The sequence below is a fragment of the Polyodon spathula genome, chromosome 3 (genome assembly GCF_017654505.1).
Source record: "Polyodon spathula isolate WHYD16114869_AA chromosome 3, ASM1765450v1, whole genome shotgun sequence".
Lineage (NCBI taxonomy): Eukaryota > Metazoa > Chordata > Actinopteri > Acipenseriformes > Polyodontidae > Polyodon > Polyodon spathula.
Window position 1 is genome coordinate 74,188,421 of NC_054536.1, and position 21,314 is coordinate 74,209,734.

The window sequence follows — 21,314 nt, forward strand, 5'->3', positions numbered from 1 at the left end:
AATCTGATAAAAAATTAGCACATGTGCTCCTTACATCGTCCTGTAGTACTTAAAACATCCTGCTGCTTTTGGTTGATTCAGTGTACACAGTAACAAAAAACAGACTTTATGGTTAATGTAACATACTAGAAAAATTAAACCTGATGCTAACCGCCAATGAAATGATGACCTCTGATTGCTGCCATGCCACACACCAACACATCCTGAGGCCAACTTTTCAGGGGAAAGCAAACAGAAAATCTAAAGAAAGCTTTGCATTAAGCCTTTTATAGGAGTCATATTTTTTCCTCCTCAGAAGTATAAAATGTAGTAAAGCCTTGCTATAACATCCAACTCAGCAGTTTTCTCTGGGGGAGGGATAGAAATGTTTTCATACCCAAGCATAAGCAAATGTTGCTACCGCAGTACTGTCCACTTACTTTCATTTTTAAGTCCAACTCATACAATTATGTTTGATCTTAGTTTTATAAATTGTGTTTTGACAACTGTTGTTGTTGTTAGAACTGTGCAGCTGATTTTTCTTTACTGTAAACTAAATCTTGGCCAACTCTGGAAAGAAAGTAAGGTCTGTTTGAATATATTTTAAGTATATTATCATAAATGTATATTTATTTTAGGTTATACCATACCATTTTAAAATGTAACTATGTCCTGGAAGGTATTATAAAGAAAACACCTGTCTTTAATTTTTCTCTGTATTGTTTGTACAGTATACATTTTTAATTAAAATGAAATGCATACTACCCTTTTTAAAATGAATTACTTTACAGTAATTTTATAATTCAAACCAAGTTTTTCCCATAAAAGTCTGTCTCTAATTAAGTTTCAACAGACTGTTAAGACACCAAAACACAGAAACCACTTCCTAGTTTTAACTTCACATGAACTTGACCAAATGTTGACGTTATTACATTCCTGCCTAATGCTATGCCAGGGTAATAGCAAGGGCTTGAGACCATAAATCTTTTTATTTTACTGGTTCCCCTCTGAACACATTTTTCATCTCCCTGGATTTGTTGGCAAGGGAGGGGAGCAAGCAGTGAGGAGAAACTCAAACCAGCTGTTCCTTAACAGAATTAAAATCTTGACCCCCCTCAACCTCTGTTCTAATGCATCCATTCTCCAGCCAAGCCTGTCCCAGCAAGCTGTAAGATCCAAAGAGGAAAAGACTTTGACCTCATAACCTTCTCCTCCTCTCCTGAGGTCAACAACTTCAGATAAGAAAATAAAAAAAGAAAGTCAATATGGCCTCACAGGAGGGCTGTGAATTTAACATTTTAAAAGATAGGCTGCCAATCGAAGACATGGTTCAGGAACTTTAAGTTGTTTGTATAATCTGTTCCGGGACAAAGTTATGAACGTTTCTGTAACGCGAATGTGCCACCAATTTGTTACAGGCTTTGCTCGCTGAATGGCCCAGCACTCAGGTTTTCTTACTGAAATCACATTATTGTCGTCCCCGTCCCCCCTTGTAATACACAGCTCAAGCAGAAGAAAAAAAGAATAGCCTGAGTCCTGGGAAAGACAGACATAATAATGTTTCTCCTGATCTAACACAAATAGCTCTAATCCTCTGATTCAGAGAAGGAGCGTTTGTATGTAAAGGCAAAGCCAAAACCTAAAATTACACAGTTAACATCATTACACAACCCAACCCTTTTCCAGAAACCTATTTAGTTGTAAATCTCTAAAACAACAATCACCCAATGATCTACTAATTGCACAGTAATGAATATATTACAACAATTGTTCTTAAACACCCTGTGTTTGGCTTTCAATGTTTATTTTTTGGGGTTTGTGGACTTCAAGTGGAGATAACTATTTGAAACATTTTCTTGAGCCTGTAAGCTTGCATTAATTGTGTGCTGGCAATTCACACATCATTTTTACTGTGAAAAGTCCAGAAATCTCATTCTTTGTCACAAGTTAATTTTAAGTCGGATAAGTGACAGCTTATTATGTTCCAAGTGTGATATTTTGAAGGTGCGCTGTTGTCCCTATGGGTTAAATTTCTGAAACAACGCTATCATAACAAATAAACAAGAACAAGGACGTCACAAAAATACACTGCATAGGGTGAATTTGTGTTATAAAATGCAAAAAAATCACAAAAAACAGTACCAACTGAAAGAAACTATGCATACAAAATGAAACAACAAAGCAAATATCAGTCACAGTTTTACTGCAGTCCAAATTATCCCTATCATTAAACAGTCCTAAAATATACAGAAGACCTGTTGTTTCTTATGTTTTCAAGTTTTGTTTTGTTTTGCTTTTACTGTTAAGTGCATTCATGTACTTGGGTTATCCACTTTTCACAATACTTGCCCTTTAAAACCCCCTTCAGTTCAATTTATACAACAATTTTGATTTATTTTTGTTATTAGACCTTAAAGAAAAAAAAAAAAAGAATGTGTAACCTCTCATAATTTCAAAACACCTCTGGCTTTCAAATAATGCACTTAAATCTATAACCTGTAGTTACTTCATTTACAGTCATACTGTGAAATGTAGTACAAATACATGCAGCAACCCTTGAGATTTAATAAACAGCGTTGTATAAAAGTAATAACCATGTGCAGCACATATTTACAAAAGTGACATAGTGCCTCCCCCTTTATAAGGTGGCCCTTTATACTGCAGAACAGTTTATAAGGCGGTTAGATTGATAGATTTTTCTGAGATGAACAATATGCTTGTGAGAAGTGACTGACTGCTAGAATGAAGATGACTGTTGTCCACAAAAACAGGCAATATAGTGCAAACTTTACCTTTCAGTAAAACAAGTGCATCTCAGCTGTAATCCAGAAGAGGTTAATAATTGTTAAATTCCCATGCTCATTTAAGGTCTCTTTTCTGCAAAGGCAGCTACTTTGTGTTTCTATGTAAGTGCATCGGGCACTGTAAAACACAGATCTCTTCAGAAATGTAATGGAAATACTGGTACTGCATTTTGAAAAAGAAAAAAATACAATATGCCTTTCTATGAATACATCAAACCTACAAACCAGCCTGTTTTCATTTCTAATTTACCTTCCCCTTGTCAGTTCAGACTAGTTGGATCTCATTCACTTCATAGGAAGCTATCAGGGCTTCCTTTGTTCTCCATATAGCTGTCATTAAGCAATCAGCATTGACTGCCTGATTCTTCCTGTTGGAAAAGGTCACCGGTGACAACGCTTCAGAAAGCTGCATGATGTCAAAATGAAAAATATTATTACGAATAATCAGGAAACATTAGTATTACATTTCACATTGGTTATTTTTATTTATTTTATCTGAGAGGTAAATTAGATGTTTTTGCTTTGAGCAAAATTAGACCTGACTATTTGCACTACAGCACTTGCCTCCCAACCAGGTGAGCTTCAAGCTGACAATACGGCAATGAACGATTACTGCAATCATCACAACATTCCTACCAGCATACAAGCTAATTCCATGTGAAAAAGCTGAAACTATGGTTCGCAGGTTCTCAATGCTGGCACTCAATTGCAGAACCTATCATCTCTGTCTGCCCTGTGGTTCATGACCCTCACATTTTCTCCACTTTCCCACCACAATTACTCTGCGACAAAGAAAAGGGTGCAGATTACCTGTGGGTCAGGCACAGGATATGGAAAACAAAGGGGGTTCTTGAAGCCCACTTCATTCCAATCTACAATTTGTGGATGAACAACCAAGGAATTAAAACAGCCCATGAAGAGTTCTAAAATGTTTCATGAAATAGGCAGACACAGTTTTGGCAATAGGCAGTCTCAATTTTCAATTCAGTACTGCCCTGGGCCAATGATCCTCAAACCTGTCTTTGAGGTTAGGGGTTAAAAGTATAGTTTAAGCCTCACGATTTATTTATTTTGAGAGATTAACTGCAAAAGGCTGTCAGTAAATGACCATTAGTGACTGTGGCTTTGCAAGTTTGTCATTGCACTGAGCAGACCCTGGAATAGTTGATTAAAATTCTGTTTATATCAAATGCATGCATTTAATGATATTCTTTGGATCAAATGACAGAGGACATTCTTATATTTTATTGAAATATGTGAATAAAGGTAAATATGCATTTTATAGGAATTCTTATTTTTCTTTTTACTAAAGTCAATACAATTATTGTTTCTCTTTGTTCTTACTAGGGTTGGCCGAGCTCCGGCTACAGAGTCCGGAGCCAGCTTCAAGACCCGGAGTTGAAGACTGATAGTTTTTTAGCTGTGCTCTGGAGCTGGAGCGGAGCTGGAGCCGGAGCAGAGCTGTAATTGAGCTGGATTCAGACTCAGAGTGCTCCGGAGCCTGAAGCCGGACTTGAGGTCATGGAGTGATTCCACTCTCTCCTACCTTACATTCAACTCTGTGATATATTTAGTCCAGTTTCAAGTAACAGAATATGCAACTTCACAGATATTGTTATGTGTTGGGGGTGATGAAATAAAAGCAGTTCTCACACCAGCAATTAGTAAATAACATATTATTTTTTAATTTATTGTAATCCTATGACACCTTCCCTTTCTTAGTTCCGCAACTGATTTTATCATCTCAGTGCACATCTCTTGTAAAACTTGCAAAAGAATGCAAGCCTATTTTCATTCTACACTCTAAGTGTTTATAAATTATGTCCTTTTAACCAAACCCTTGCTCTGCCTAAATTCACCTCATTTTACAGCAAAAAACTGTAAATCATCTTACTTTATTATGTTAAAGATATTTTTTATGTAGTAAATATGCCCAGTTTGGAGAAATACATATTGTTATATAGAAATACATACATATTAATTATTTTATTATAATATTGAAATACTCTACAGTATTATTACTGTCCACAGTATTGTTACATTAGTGTATTAATTGTGAACAAGTCTCCAAAACTTATTTATTTAACACTAGAACCATCCTGCGGGTCAGTTTGACCCATTTTGCATTTAAAATGTTAATTACTCTTCCGTTTTTGACTTTTCTTAAATATATGAATTAAATATCCTGTCGGCATTTGATAGCCAAAATCACAAAAATGATAAAGTTAAACAGCTCTACCTAGAATCGCCACGTACTACGACTGTGGATTTGTAAAGACGCCAACTCAGTGAAAGCCTAGTTGCTTATTTTTCAACGTACCTTGGAGACATCAATCCTTCATTTTGTTCCACAAATGCAACTGGGAACATACTAGAAGGAAATATTTAATTTTGAAAGTAGTCATTTTGATTGGAATATGGCAAGCTGCATTCAAATCTACGGCCGAAAAACTAGTCCATGCGTTTGTGTTCTCCAGGATTGACTACTGTAATGCCCTGTTTGCTGGTGTCTCAGATTGGATTCTTGCCAGATTGCAATATGTCCAGAACTCTGCAGCCAGAATTCTGTCCAGGTCCTGCACCAGAGATCATATCACTCCTGTTTCAGAGGCCTTGCATTGGCTGCCTGTTAGGCTTCGAGTCAATTTTAAAATTCTACTGCTTACCTATAAGGCTCTTCATGGGCTGGCCCGGTTTTATTTATCTGATATTTTATCATTTTATACTCCTACCCGCAACCTCCGCTCACATGATCTTAGATTACTGAGTGTCCCTCGAGCTCGCCTACGCACTATGGGCAACAGGACATTTAGTTGCTATGCCCCTAAATTGTGGAACTCTCTTCCTATAGAGATTAGGGACTCTTCTACTTTGAGTGTTTTTAAATAGAGTTTAAGACTTACTTTTTTAGAAAGGCTTTCTTATGATTCTGTATTTCTGTGTTTGGGTTCTGTGTTTTGATGCCTTGTTGTGTTTTCTATAAAATAAAGTTTATTATTATTATTCTTCTTATTATAATCATAGATGCATACAGCAAACTGAAATGGCAGGTAGTGGAACTCAGATTCTCATTTAATGGAACTGTGTCTGTGTTTACAACACAGCTCCTGGGTGCAGGCACATTCGGCTGGCTGACGCGTACGCTCCTCCATAGAGTACAATGCAGCCATCATACCGGAAGTAGTGTTATATTTTATTTTTTATGAAGTATTAGAAACAGTGATTTCGGTTTTATAGTTTGGTGTGTACATACACTCATTTACACCTGTACACGGGTATATGTACATACCCATTTCTTTTGAAATGTATATTTTATTATATTTTTTCACTGTTTGTAGTTGTGCTTTATATGCGCTCATTCTAAAAATAAAGCCTTTTAATTTTCCATTTAAATACCGTGTTTCTCCGATGCAAATGTTAGATGTTAGATATGATGTTCATAAATGAAACATTTCAGTTGTATCCGATTGATTGGACTATGGCAAGCAGCACTCAAATCTGCGGCTGAATGTCTTTCATTTGAGGTAACAAAGCTGTTTAAAAATGTATGGGTCAAAGTGACCAACATGGCGGTTCTAGGTAGTTCGAAAATCTGGCGGTTCTAGTGATAATAACTAAAATTGAGATGAAAAAAAGCATATATTACATTTTAAAAGTCTTTAACGGTGTAAAATCTGATTCTAAACATTTTACATTAGTAAAAGTTAACCAACTGAAAAATACAGCACAACATTGTGTTTGTCAATATAAATAGGAAACAAGTTACATATTATTTAGTATTGTTAAGCATAGTTATGTGCATAAAACAGTTCAAAGCATCACCTTCATATTTAACGTATTACTGTTACTTATGAAAGCATTGCTTTTAAAGGACAATTTTCTAACTTTTATTTTGCATAAAAGATTTTGTAGAAGTGTTTGATTGGAACTTTAATCTTTTCAGAAAGATCCTGAACCTGCTTTGTCCAGGATACCAACCACCCTCAAGAAAAACAGTTTCCAGAACATTGTTGAGCAATGCATACTCAGGCATTGTGGGTATTTGCTGCCATTACTTTTGATCTGTGGACCTGTAACAAAACCATAAGCAGTTTTTTGTAATGCAATGCCACTTTGGCTGCATTCCTGCTGATGAGTCCAATACTGGGGAGAACATTGCCTCCTCTGTGCAAAATGTGCTGGACTCCTTTAACTTAAAGCAAGTGGTATGTGCTGTCACTGACAGGAGAGCCAGTGTTTTACATGCCTGCAGTCTCTTGAAGTTGAAACGGCACTCTTGTTTGGCACACAGCTTACATCTCTGCCTAAAGCAAATTATTTTTCCTAGGGAAGGAAAGCAAGTTTCAGCAAAAGAAATATGTTCAGTGATTGGAAGATGTCAGTCCATAGCTACCCTTTTTAAGAAGTCACCAAGTGCTTGGCATGCTTATGCTAAGGTGTATCTGACTGAAACTGTATCTGAACCACCAAAAATTCCAAGGGACAGTGTTACAAGATGGATCTCAAGCTTGCCAATGATTGAATGATTGACTGAAAAAGTGCTCCAGCAAGCAGAACAATTAGATTGCAGCTGTGAAACTGAACAGACCAGCACTAAACATTACTGCAGAACATAAGATACTCCTAGAAGAAGTGTGAGAGATGCTCAAGCCATTCCAGGAAGCCAGCACAACTCTCTCTGGAGCAAAGTATCCAACTGCATCTCTCATTTTCTCTACAGTGGTTGGAATTAGCAGAGCAATTGGAAAGCTTGCAACTAAATCTGAATCTGGCTTGAAGAGAAATCTTTTGAGACAAATCTCAACAAGGTTATCAAGCTTAGAGAATGACCTTGATTGCCAGATATCAAACTTCCTTGATCCAAGGTTTAAAACCTCTCTTCAACAATGAGCAAAAATAAGCTGTAATCAAAGATTCTATGTGGACCTGCTGAAAGTAATCCAGTTCCACCCAAGAGAGCACATATATCTAAAAGCATCTATGAGCTTTCTGACAGCAGCCCTGAAGACGATGATACCATAGAAGGATCTGCTTTGCACAATGAGCTGAAGGTGTATGCAACAAAGAAGTGGGAGCCTTTGGACTCCTGCCCTTTGGCTTATTAGGAAAAATTGCAAAGCTTCATTGCCTCTGTCGGCACAGCTGTCAAATTTATTTTGTGTGCCTGTAACATCAGTGGAAAGTGAAAGACTGTTCTCCAAAGCAGGGGAACTATTCACAGATCAGAGAACAAGACTGAATTCTGCAAATGTTGAAAAAGTCATTCTGACAAAACGTAACCTATCCTTGAGTAAGGACTGAGAAAGGGTCTTCAGTGTTTTTTCTGATAGTTGAGTCATGAATACTCATATTAGCCAAGGTGAGGGTAACCTGCAGATCCTTGGATTTACTCTGGGGTTCTTTGTGACTTTCTTGATGATTTTCTGGTTTGTTTTTGGAGAGATTTTGGTATTTTGATTGTGGTCTTGAACTTTCTCCATTTGTATATCTGTCTGACAGTGGATTGGTGGAGCCCCAAATCCTTAGAAATTGTTTTGGAACCCTTTCTAGACTGATGAGCATCAATAACTTTTTTTTCTGAGGTCCTCAGAGATTTATTTTGATTGTGGCATGACGTGTTTCCACACACCTGTATGATGAAGATCAAACTCACAAAGTTTCTGATCTTTATATAGGGTGGGTCTTCCCAAACTCACCCCTGAAGATCTACCTAATTATTTAAACACCTGATTCTAATTATCCCCTTAAGTGAGCTGATAAACCCAGGGGTTCACTTACTTTTTCACATACCCTGACTCTTAATTTTGTTTCAAAAGACATGGAATTGGTTAATATAAACCTTATTGGATATTTAAGAAAAGTCTGGTTTTGATTCAAGAAGGCTATCATGGTAAAACTATGGAATTTCCATAATTATCACTGGGGTTCACAGCTTTCTCTGCACTATGTTCCTTTCTCTAGTATTTTATATTTTACTTACCCCTAACTTTTAACAGGAAAAATATTTCACTGTTTTTTGTTTCTCTTTAGATATTATACTATTTTCTACTTGTTATGTTTAAACAGTTAAACAGATGTTTTTATATTGTATATACGTTGATTTTGTCAATCAGGTACTTAAAAAAGTTGCACAAGAAAATAAAACAGTGAAGCTTTAAAACCAGATTTCTATATTCTTATCTCTTTTACTTAAAAACACATGAAATCACCTTGGAATACTTATACACAAGCAATATCAATAAAATGAAACTTTATAAATAACGATACTGTGTTTTTATTGCCAGGTTTTCAGAATTCCTCTCCCTCATCTGCATTTCTATTGACTAATTCTACTTCTAAGTGACTTCAACATTCATGTTCACTTGTCTTCTAGTGACCGACTTCAACACGCTTCTGGACTGTCCTGGACTCTCTCAATCTGTCAACATCCCCACTCACACCCAAGGACACACCCTGGATCTGCTCATCACCAAGGGTCTTGAACCCTCAAATCTCTCCATCTCAGATATCTGTCTCTGACCATTTCTTAATCACTGCTAATATTAATCTCCCTGCTCCTTCCTCTGCCAATGATACCGTTATTTCCTTCCATCCCAATAATCTGCTGAGTCCTCTGAAACTCTCAGAGTAAGACTCTTCAGACTCTTCATTCCCCCCCCCCCCCCCCCCCCCCAACTGCTACTCTCCCATCTTCCGTTGATGACGCGGTGACCCTCTACAATGCCACCCTTACTCATACCAACGACACTGTTGCCCCGCTTACAACCAGAACCGTCAAGAAAGATTGAAACTGCCCATAGTACACGCTTGAACTTTGATTGCATAAGTCTACATGCCACAAGCTTGGGCACAAGTGGAGGTTGTCTGGACTAATGGTTCATAGAGAGATCTGGAACAACCATTTCGGTAGCTACAGGCGTGCGCTCGGCGCTGCCTGGGTGAAGTACTTCTCTGAAATCATAACTATGAGACACAGTGAACCCAACGTTCTCTTTATGACCATTGACCAAATCCTACACCCAGCCACCGACAGATCCATCTCCCATTCATTCTCTTCCCTTCCCTTTCATGATTTCACCTCTTTGTTTCGGAACAAAATTGACAACATTATTCTATGCTCTCCTGCCACAAACCCAGTTTACTACTTGAATACATTGACTCTCCTCTGGTTGCCCTTCCTGTTCTCTTCTCTTTGTCTCCTCTCTCCGGCTTACTGTTGAAATCAACTACCACGTGCCCCCTGGACCCCTGGCTGACTAACCTTGTCCGTCTCTGTGCTTCTGATCTTGCTCCTTCCATTATGCACACTCTCAACCTTCCTTTAACCCTTTGCGGTTCATTTATTCAGCGCCTGTCAGGCACGTCAGGTCCAATTTATTTTCACACGCACTGTTTATTTTGCACACGTTGTTTAAAATATCCCGCCCCCCAAGTATAACCGGTTTAAATGGCATTGCAATGCTAAGCTACGTCAGTACTGCATCTCCACACATCACAGTACTGAAACTGCTCTGCTCTGGATTGTGAAATGACTTCCTGCTTAATGCTGATGCTCCCTCTGTGCTTGTCCTCCTTAACCTAACAGCCGCTTTTGACACCATAGATCATGGCATTCCCAAAGACCACCTTCAAAAGTATGCTGGGATCTCTTCAACTTTTCTTTCCTGGATGTCCTCTTACCTATCCAGTCTGTTTTCTATGCTGGATGCAGCGGTGTCACAAACCCAGTCACTTGTGGTGTCGCCCAAGGATCTGTTCTTGGGCATCTTCTCTTCAATATCTACATGCTTCCCTTGGGTCACCTCATCCACCAACATAGTCTCATGTTTCACTCCTATGCTGACGACACCCAGCTCTACTTAATACTCGACCCTGGAAGCCCCGCTGCCATGGTCCGTCTCTCGGCTTTTATTCAAGACATCAAGGCCTGGATGTTTGCCTATTTTCTTCAGCTAAACACTATCAAATCTGAACTCCTGGTAGGATCTACAACTCAACCTATTAATCTCAATATAGATGCCCTGATCCTCGGAAACTGACTGCTGCGGCTTTCCCCAACAATATGAAGCCTCGGTGTACTTCTTGTCTGCAACCTCTCCTTTGATGCTCACCTCTCCTCCATCGTAATGTGTTCCTTCTACCATCTTTGAAACATCTCCAAAGTCTGTCCCTACCTTTCCATCCCAGATGCGGAGACACTTTGTCATGCATGTGTTTCCTCTCAACTCGACTACTGCAACTCTCTTTATGTTGGTCTCCCGACACCCACCATAAACCGACTGCAACTAGTTCAGAATACCGCTGCCAGGATCCTTACCAGATATGAAAAAACGTGAACATATCACTCCCGTCTGGCCCAGCTTCGCTGGCTACCTCTAAAGTTCAGGATTACTTTTAAAACTCTCCTGCTCCCCTACAATGCCCTATGAAAGATGCTATAGAAAATAAAGATTGACTGATTGATTGATACCATCTTAGTTTGCAGTATTTTTTATGACTCTGGAGCCGGAATCAGGTAAAAGCAGCCGGAGCTGTAGCAGCAGTGCGGAGCTGCACTGGAGCGGCTGCATAGCCGGAGCAGGGGGTTTCTTTCAGTTCTGCAGCCAGCCTAGAGATGGAGCCAGCAAACCCAGAGCACTGCCAGCCCTAGTTCTTATGTTGTCAGGTATGTGTATTTTGAGATGCTGCTTCACCAATTTAAGCCTTTGTGTCAACTCGCCATGACTGGCTTATTCTGTCATTGCCACAACTCCTCAAGTCCTCCATACTTGAAGTGCTTTTTCCTTTAAGATGTGCTGGTTCCTGCTGGGATGACCTGATTCCACCATATGAAGAATCTGTTCCCCACTGTGAAAGACTGCTGCCTTGCTGAGAGAAGCCACATTCCCACATGTAATCACTGCTTTTATTGCAAAGCCTCTGTCAGAATCGGTGAATGATGGAATAGACAGAAATGCTTTTATCCCTTCCTATTATACATAGCTTCAGGTTGTATGGTGTACACAGCCCTGTGATAAAAATAACAACCACTTCTACAAATATATAATATATATACAGTGTCTTGCAAAAGTATTCAGACCCCTGACCAATTCTCTCATATTACTGAATTACAAATGGTACATTGAAATTTCGTTCTGGTCGATATTTTTTTTTTTAAAACACTTAAACTGAAAATCAATTATTGTAAGGTGACATTGGTTTTATGTTGGGAAATATTTTTAAGAAAAATAAAAAAACTGAAATATCTTGCTTGCATAAGTATTCAACCCCCACACATTAATATTTGGTAGAGCCACCTTTCGCTGCAATGACAGCTTTAAGTTTTTTGGGGTAAGTATTTACTAGCTTTGCACATTGTGTCGGAGTGATTTTGGCCCATTCTTCTTGGCAGATTTGCTCCAGGTTGTTCAGGTTGGTTGGACAACACTTGTGGACCGCAATTTTCAAATAGTGCCACAGATTCTCAATGGGATTGAGATCAGGACTTTGACTGGGCCACTGTAGGACATTCACCTTTATGTTCTTGAGCAACTACAATTTCGTAGTGAAGCGGACTGAAGCAGATTCTCTTGCAGTATTTTCCTGTATTTTGCTCCATCCATTCTTCCTTCAGTTGTAACTGCTGATGAGAAGCATCCCCACAGCATGATGCTGCCACCACCATACTTCACTGTAGGGATGGTGTGTCTTGAGGCATGGGCAGTGTTAGGTTTGCGCCACACATAGCGCTTTGAGTTTTGGCCAAAAAGCTCTATCTTGGTCTCATCTGACCACAAAACCTTTTCCCATATCGCAGCTGGGTCACTCTCATGCTTTCCGGCAAACTCCAGACGTGCTTTCAGATGGTACTTTTTGAGTAACGGCTTCTTTCTTGCCACCCTCCCATACAGGCCAGTGTTATGCAGAGCTCTTGATATGGTTGACTGGTGCACCATTACTCCACTCCCAGCCACTGAACTCTGTAGCTCCTTCAAAGTGATTGTTGGCCTCTCTGTGGCTTCTCTCACAAGTCTCCTTCTTGTTTGAGCGCTGAGTTTTGAGGGATGGCCTTTTCTTGGCAGTGCCTGGGTGGTGTGATGCAGCTTCCACTTTTTGATTATTGATCCAACTCTGCTCACTGGGATATCCAAACACTTGGATATTATTTGTACCCTTTCCCTAATCTATGCATTTGTATTACTTTATCTCTAACTTCTGTAGAATGCTCTTTTGGTCTTCATTTTCCTTCAGATTCACAGCCTTACCAATGATCCTTCAACAGTGGGGTTTTTATCCAGAAAATGTGACAGCAACTTTAATGGTTCACAGGTGGAGGCCAATGGTAAGGTAATTGCGTCCTTGTTAGGGCAATTTCTTTCATCTGTGCAAACTGGGAGCTTCCACAGCACAGGAGATGAATACTTATGCAAGCAAAATATTTCAGTTTTTTATTTTTCTTAAAAATATTTCCCAACATAAAACCAAATGTCACCTTACAATAATTGATTCTGAGTTTCAGTGTTTTAGAATAAAATATCAAACAGAACAAAATTTCAATGTACCATTTGTAATTCGGTAATATGAGAAAATTGGTCAGGGGTCTGAATACTTTTGCAAGCCACTGCATACACACACACACACACACACACACACACACACACACACACACACACCTTAGACATATTGCATTTTTCTATGATGTATTATGAGCATCAATAATTTACTCAAAGTTTAAACTAGTATTTTGTACTATTAACAACCTTGACTTGCATAAAGAAGGAAGCATTGAGTGAAATAGCTTGCATCACTCAATTTTCAAGGTGTGGTATCCGAAGCATTATCAACAAGTACAGAGAAACATCATCTGTAATTGACAAACCCAGGACTGGAAGACCCAAAAAGCTGTCTAATAAGGATGAGCAATGCTTGAAGATAATATCCTTAAAGAATAGAAAGAAGACAAGTGTTGAATTGACAACAGAACGGGTAGAAGGCACAGGTGTCGTTGTCCAATCAAATCAACATTATGAAGTTCAATCTTGAAATCAGGACTTACGATGTATTGCAGTAAGAATACCATTGTTAAGAAAGGGAAACAAGACTAAAATGCTAGAATATGCACAACAACACAGAAATTGGACTATGAACCAATGGTCAAGGGTGCTTTGGACTGTTGATGGATGGTCAATGACACCTGTGCCTTCTACCAGTTCTGTTATCAATTCAAAGTATTGCTCATCCTTGTTAGACAGCTTTTTGGGTCTTTAGTCCGGAGTTTGCAATTACAGATGATGTTTCTCTGTACCTGTTGATTATGCTTTGGATACCACACCTTGAAAAACAAGTGATGCAAGCTATTTCACTTAATGTTTTTCCTTCTTTATGCAAGTCAAGGTTGTAGATGTAGTCAATAATAGTAGAAAACACCAATGGAAGCTTTGAGTAAATTATTGATGCTCATATTGCATAAGAGTAGAAAAATGCAACATGTCTAAGACCTACCTTGTACAGATTTTACGTGAGTATCTCATACGTGTAGTCACACAAAAAACAACACATGTCTAGTGACCCTTTATATATCTATATATATAATATATATATATATATATATATATATATATATATATATCGACAGAGTATGTTTTAGGGTATTTATAAATATCCTCGGGAGTGTCCATTTTTATGTTTTTATTTTTTTACAAGACAGGTTTCTGGTACATGTTCACATACTGTATCAGACTTCAACCTAACCATGAAGTCTGCTTGAAACAATTTGACTTGTAAGCTTCACCTTTAATTGCTGTGAATTGTAATTTCTATAATTTAATCTTGACATGATGCTTGATTCTTACTACCACAAAATGTTTAACTGTAGTATGAATTACCACAGCATTCCAGTTTCATGAGCTAATATTGTTCCTTCTGATGGCAGAAACAAGCATACGCATCACGAGTGCCAGTATGTAATTAGGATTTCCCTTAGGGAATCCTTCAGAACAAATGTCTGTCTTTTCTTCTTCCTGATAGAAATATGGCAGTTTGCAGGCAACCTTTTCAATGCAATTGAAACAAGGTCAAAAGGGAACATGTTTATTTTTAGAAGAATGAAGCCAACACTTTAAAGTTGTATGTACTCAGCCACAACACAGGTTTTAAAAGCACGCTGACTAACTGATTTACACTATTTAAACTTAACACGTATTCCTGAAATGTTCTACACGCATGTGACTTGATAGCAGTTTCTTAAAAAAAAAAAATAATAATAATAATACTTCCTGAGACAGTAACTGCTTCTCTTTCTAGTTAGGAAAAAGATACTTAAAATAATTATATAACATACTGAACATAGCTAGAATTTACAACTTTTTAACTAGATTTTAAAAAAGACATGTCATTACACAGTTAAAACTATAATAAACTGGAGTTATACTACCCCCTTTTGTTTTTTAAGGAAGGCATGGATATATGTACCTTCAATGTGAAATCTTGTATGTAATGCATAGTTTTAACTGTTCTTGCAAGTTTTATGAGTCAGTTTAAGATTTTTATTATCAGAAAACAAGCCTTTAATCTGACAATACAAAATGAAATAATTCCGTTACTATGATACTGCAAAAAATATGCAAGGCACATTTAAATTTTTTTTACTGCAGTGTGAGCTGCCAATTCATCTGTGAGTAGTTTGATCACAGATGAAAAGAAACAAAATACATGACAGATGTTGAAGAACCCACATTTAAGCTTTGTCACAAACTGACATTTTTCAAATGATTGTGGCTCATCTATTAAATAAGGTGCAGTTTGCTCAATTCTGCAAAGGGAAACATCAGGAAATATTTAAAAGCCAATTGCTGCCAATTAACTTTGATCAGCAGAACTGGTATTTGAATCTTTCAGGCTCATGCTGGTGTCTGAATTGGCACACATTTTCTTTTCTTTTCTTTAGAAAGCACACCAACATAGTGACTAATGAGTCTTGGCACTCTTACCACAGCTTACTTCACACTTGCGTTTCAAATAAACTATTGCCTCTGTTCTTATGTTAGAGAAACTGAGCTATTTGTGGGAATTTGGAAGCCAGTGGCTTCATTTTTACAAGGTAAACCCACAGAGCTTCGCAATGCCAAACACTGCTTGCATACACAGCACTCAACACAGCTGAACATATTTTACAGCATCTTACATGAACCACAAAACCAGAGCCCAATTTCATACCATGATTGAGGAACAGTTTTTTTATGAGCAGTGACACCAAACACACGCAGCATGATACACAGACAGACAGAGCAAGCATAGAAACACTAGAACTTGACAAACTGTACCTGCCACTGGGGCAGTAGGGTCTACTCACTGGACCCTCAGACTGCAGTGCATGAAAAATTCATGATGTCCCTTGGGTGCAAAGGTAACACTTCAGTGCAGTGGAACAGAACTGAGAAATAGGCACCCCACTATCAAATGGTTGTTGATGCTTAAGTTAAATATGTTATGGTCTGCTGTTGCTAGTAATGCAATGTGTACACTGTATTGTGAATATATTGCAAGCTGGGTCTTAAATATTACAGCTAACTAAATAGGCTGCTAAAGTAATTATGGCAAAGTACAAATTTGTGCGGCAGACATAAATGACACATTTTTATACTAAAAAATTCAACATTGTTCAAAGCACAGAGTTGTATATATATATATATATATATATATATATATATATATATATATATATATATATATATAAAACAAAAAACCCACTTACTTCCAAGTCATTGAAAAAAAGATGTGTATCTGCTAAGTTGAAGATCATTTCTTCCATCCGAAGTCCTAGTGAAACAGACGAAGGAGGGTCCTTTAAAAAAAAAAAAAAAAAAAAAAAAAAAAAAAACACATTCATGTTCACTTTAGAAATTAAATTGAAAGAAAGAGATGTAGCACTAGACAGACATACATAACCTGTTTAGATTTGGATCAGGAATATTTAATTTCCTGGTTCATATGTTTGGTAAATCAAGTCACGAACAGCTTTGCAGATCTGGTTTAGCCCACAAGCAGGGATATATTATTAGTTTCAAAATCATTTTATTCACAGCACATTACCTTAAGTGAAAACACAATACTGACATTGTAGCCATATTTAAAGAATGCACTTAAAGCAATTATTGCTTAATTACCCAGAAAATGACATAATTGTATAATAGCTGGCATTGTTTCCACCATATCTGTAGTTTTTATTAATGGAAACAATGCTGGACCTTGACTTAATTGTGACAGTATTAAAATAATTTAAGTTTTTGGCCACAGAAATAACATCATTGTTTCTTTCAGACAAGTACTTTCTAAATACTTCACATACTCCTACTAATTTAGTTTTTTTCACATTTAAAATGCCACCATATAAATGTATGTAAAAAGATACTCTTTTTAATATGAAAAGAATGTTTTTAGGACATCACAGTCTTCTTTATTTGCATTGCAGTTTGACTTCATGTGAGGTCACAGACCAAATGGGCTTCTGTAGTTAATAACAGATTTCAGGTCAGCATCTCAAAACTACCAAATGGTTTGGTGCAATAGGCAGCTGCTAATTAATGAATGTCTTATAAGAGCACAGAGACTTTATTTCTCTGTTGTTCTAGGATTTGCTCATCAGCGGTGAGGATTGCATGTTGGAAAGCTTGATATAGCAACCCTAAAAGCGTTCTAGCCCTGAACTTCAGTTTCTTATGCAATTAGTGCAAAATCTTCCATGAGTGTTAAAAGAGTCAAAAGTGCTCAAAGTCAGACAGCTACTGAGAGAGTATTGTTTTACCCAATGGACTCTCACTATACCTTCACAGTTACAGAAACTTTTAGGAGGATTTCATACATAACAGGACGATTTTATTTTACAATAAATAAATAAATACATTGATAAAAATGTATGTTAACAATGGAGACTCTTAATCTTTTAACTACCTGCTTGAACAGGTCTCTTGAAGCTTTTAAACATTTTCTACTTAAAGACAAGGTCAAGCACTTCTCTGTAGGACTACATTCCTTTCCCTCTACGTTACTCACCTCATTTTGTCAAGTGGGGCAACAAAGACATTGAAAACATTTTTTTGTTTAATACCAAGTTTATCTGTCTGTCTATCTATCTTTCTATCTATATTCTAATGAATTATTTTATTTATATATTTTTCTGTAATCTAACTTAGTAAAGTTACTAATCGTTCCTATGAAAATAAAAGTATATTCCCAAATCCTGTACCAAACTAAAAATAAGACCTGACAAATGAGATCACTTCATCTAATTTTATATGATTTTGAATGCACTGCTTTTTTTAAAACAATTAATGCTGCTATAACCCAATCACAATATGATGGCTGTTAATTTGAGCGTGCTAAGTCATGCCCTGACAGCTAATGAAGTGACAGCATTTTTTTTTCACTATCAGCAGTTCTTGTATGAAGCTTGTCTTGTGAGTTGGGAACACCCTAACTTATCTTTTAAGTTGAGCAGAACAGAGGCCAATGTCAAGTTTCATGCCAGTTTTTCTCCAAATTAACAAAAATATAATCAGTCAATTGTCAAGAACCACCAGATTCAACTTTTTTTTTTTTAATCTAAAACAAAAAAAAAGGCACCATCAAATTGTTTCTAATTGACAAAAGCATTCTTTGCTGTGCACTTAAACTGTATTATACAGTAAAAGTACAAACATATTTGAATTAATGGTCTGTGTTAATCAAGACTTGTATTCCAAACAAACAGAAACAATAATTTTCAAACAATTTAAGTGCAACTAAGCTGTGTGACCATGCCTGGCTTTATTGCTTTTGCACCTGTCTTCAGTCATCAGTGCCATCTAAGGGACGCCAGCTTCACCCCACCCCCCAAAACTTCTTAGATCCACACACTGACAGCTGGCCTCAACCATCAGCTTTATGGGCCCAAGCAGCCCCAATGCCAATTAAGATAACTGATAACCACAGCAGTGCTCTTGGATATAACTCTATTTATAGTTTATGCGTCAAAGCTAAGAAAAATATTGTTTACACATTTTTTATTTGTGTAACGTCTTTAGGAGAAAAAAAAAAAACATTTTATACACACATCTACGTCTATGTATCTATCTATGTATTTCTATATACTTTAGAACACACAAAATAAAAACAAAAAATCATATCACAAATGCATAAACCATACATGTAAAACTTTCTGTAGTGGCAGCAAGGCTCAGTTTTGGCTGAATGGCATGGCCGTGAAGATGAAGCATCTGCAGATTTCTACACATTTGTTTGCTCAGCATGCATGATTAACACAAAGTAAATAAACACCACAGGGACAAGGGCTCAACCCTTTTTTAGCCACCAAAAACAAAATACGTAATCAACAAGAGAGCTCACAGCACACATTTTTCATTAAAGAACAAAGGGAAACCTTAAGGCCATACTGAAAACCTATTAAGTAGACAAGAGTGTTTTTGATTTCTCACATCTACAAAGCAACACGCTTCCCTTTAAAAAAAAGAGAAGAAAAAAGGGCCGAAATAGATGCTGCAAGATGGCTAAATATACAAATAAACAAAAGCATTTGTACTTTTGAAACCATGTGAATGTTTGATATACTTGTATTCTGGGTCAAAACTCCTTTACATCAAAAAACTTAAGTTGTATAATTATCTATAAATATGTTTTAAGTATTCTAAACGCATGTGCTTAAAACTCCCTGATGTATTACTATAAGAACAAGAAAGGTTACAAACAAGAGGAGGTCATTTGTCTCATCTTGCTTGTTTGGTTGTTAGTAGCTTATTGATCCCAGAATCTCATCATGCAGCTTCTTGAAGGATCCCAGGGTGTCAGCTTAAACAACATTACTGGGGAGTTGATTCCAGACCCTCACAACTCTGTGTAAAAAAGTGCCTCCTATTTTCTGTCTGAATGCCCCTTTATCTAATCTCCATTTGCGATCCCTGGTCCACGTTTCTTTTTTCAGGTCAAAAAAGTCCCCTGGCTCGACATTGTCAATACTTTTTTAGAATTCTGAATGCTTGAATCAGATCGCGGTTGTAGTCTTCTTTTTTCAAGACTGAATAGATTCAATTCTTTTAGCCTGTCTGCATATGACATGCCTTTTAAACCTGGAATAATTCTGGTCGCTCTTCTTTGCACTCTTTCTAGAGCAGCAATATCCTTTTTGTAGCGAGGTGACCAGAACTGAACACGATATTCTAGATGAGCTCTTACTAATGCATTGTAAAATTTTAACATTACTTCCCTTGATTTAAATTCAACACTTTTTACTATATATCTGAGCATTTTGTTGGACTTTTTTTTATAGCTTTCCCACATTGTCTCGATGAAGACATTTCTGTGTCAAAATAAACTCCTAGATCTTTTTCATAGGCTGCATAGATGTACAGTAGTACATCAGCCTTCAGTCAAATAGGGTGCCTTATAAAACCTTTTCATAATGATGGTAAAAACAAAGCCTTTTAATGAATCTTTCTTTTTCTAATTCCTAATTTCTAGCACTAATTAGAGACGTTGGTTGATTAGATCTACATGCATTTTAATGACAGCCATCCCTAATGACATCATCTTTGTCACCTTTATTACATTATTGTAATAATGTTGCTTCTCAAGTAGCTGGTTCCTATGCCTACTGTTTTACTCTTGATGTTAAAATGTAGCCTGACATCATATTTAACAATTTATCTTAGTAGGATACAGTTCCCCACCAAATGTCAAGGGTTGGTTATATGAACTATTATTATTATTATTATTATTATTATTATTATTATTATTATTATTATTATTATTAGGCAAACACCTTTATCCAAGGGGACATACAGGTGTAAAAGAGCAATACATATATTGTCATTATATGCACAAGTGTCAGTGTCATGAAAAGAGGTCACTACTCACCAGACCTACATTTGAGCAGGTAGCATAATATATGTTTTACAAATGTCCATGTATAGATTAATCAAAACCAGACAAGCAGTTCCAAATACAAACCTATGTATTAATTTAAATAAAGGCACCACTATCCTAATAGCAGTGTTTAACACGTTAATCTTTTAACCATTTAACACAGCTCTAACATTTTGGAAAGAGGTTTCCAAGATATAGCCACGATAATATAGTAATATCTGCTAAACAGGTGTCAGGGCTGTGACTATAAACTATATTCACAATACTGAATAACCTTACATTTGTGCAAGCAATTGACAAGACCGTGACCTTACCTGTGAAAAGTACATACACAGTTTCTCAAGATGAACAACTGTGAAATTCATAAGTACTATACAAATACTCATAATGACTGGCTCTAGATCCTTCTACAAAATTCTAGTATATTCTTTTCATAGTATATACTTTTGCTTACTATATTGCTGCTCATACAAAATGTCTTTTACACCCTTAACTAAAGCTGTTTTTGCAAAGAATGCTGCTGTTAGACAAATGTGCCACATCAATTGGCTGACTTGTCAGATGTGTAAAGAGTATGTCATCCACAGCCAACTGTTATTAAAAAAAAAATGCTTAGAAGAACAATATTAATATAGC

At 37.0% G+C, this 21,314-nt stretch overlaps 1 protein-coding gene across 11 annotated transcripts in view; it reads right to left on the minus strand.

Annotated features, from left to right (window-relative positions):
* Positions 1 to 21,314, minus strand: part of LOC121313404 (eyes absent homolog 1-like) — a 52,677-nt gene that overhangs the window by 8,886 nt on the left and 22,477 nt on the right. For all 11 annotated transcript variants that reach the window (XM_041245908.1, XM_041245906.1, XM_041245903.1 and 8 more), the window contains one exon: positions 16,516 to 16,605. In XM_041245908.1, coding sequence (XP_041101842.1) covers positions 16,516 to 16,605 — 90 coding nt within the window. The remainder of the gene's footprint in view (positions 1 to 16,515; positions 16,606 to 21,314) is intronic.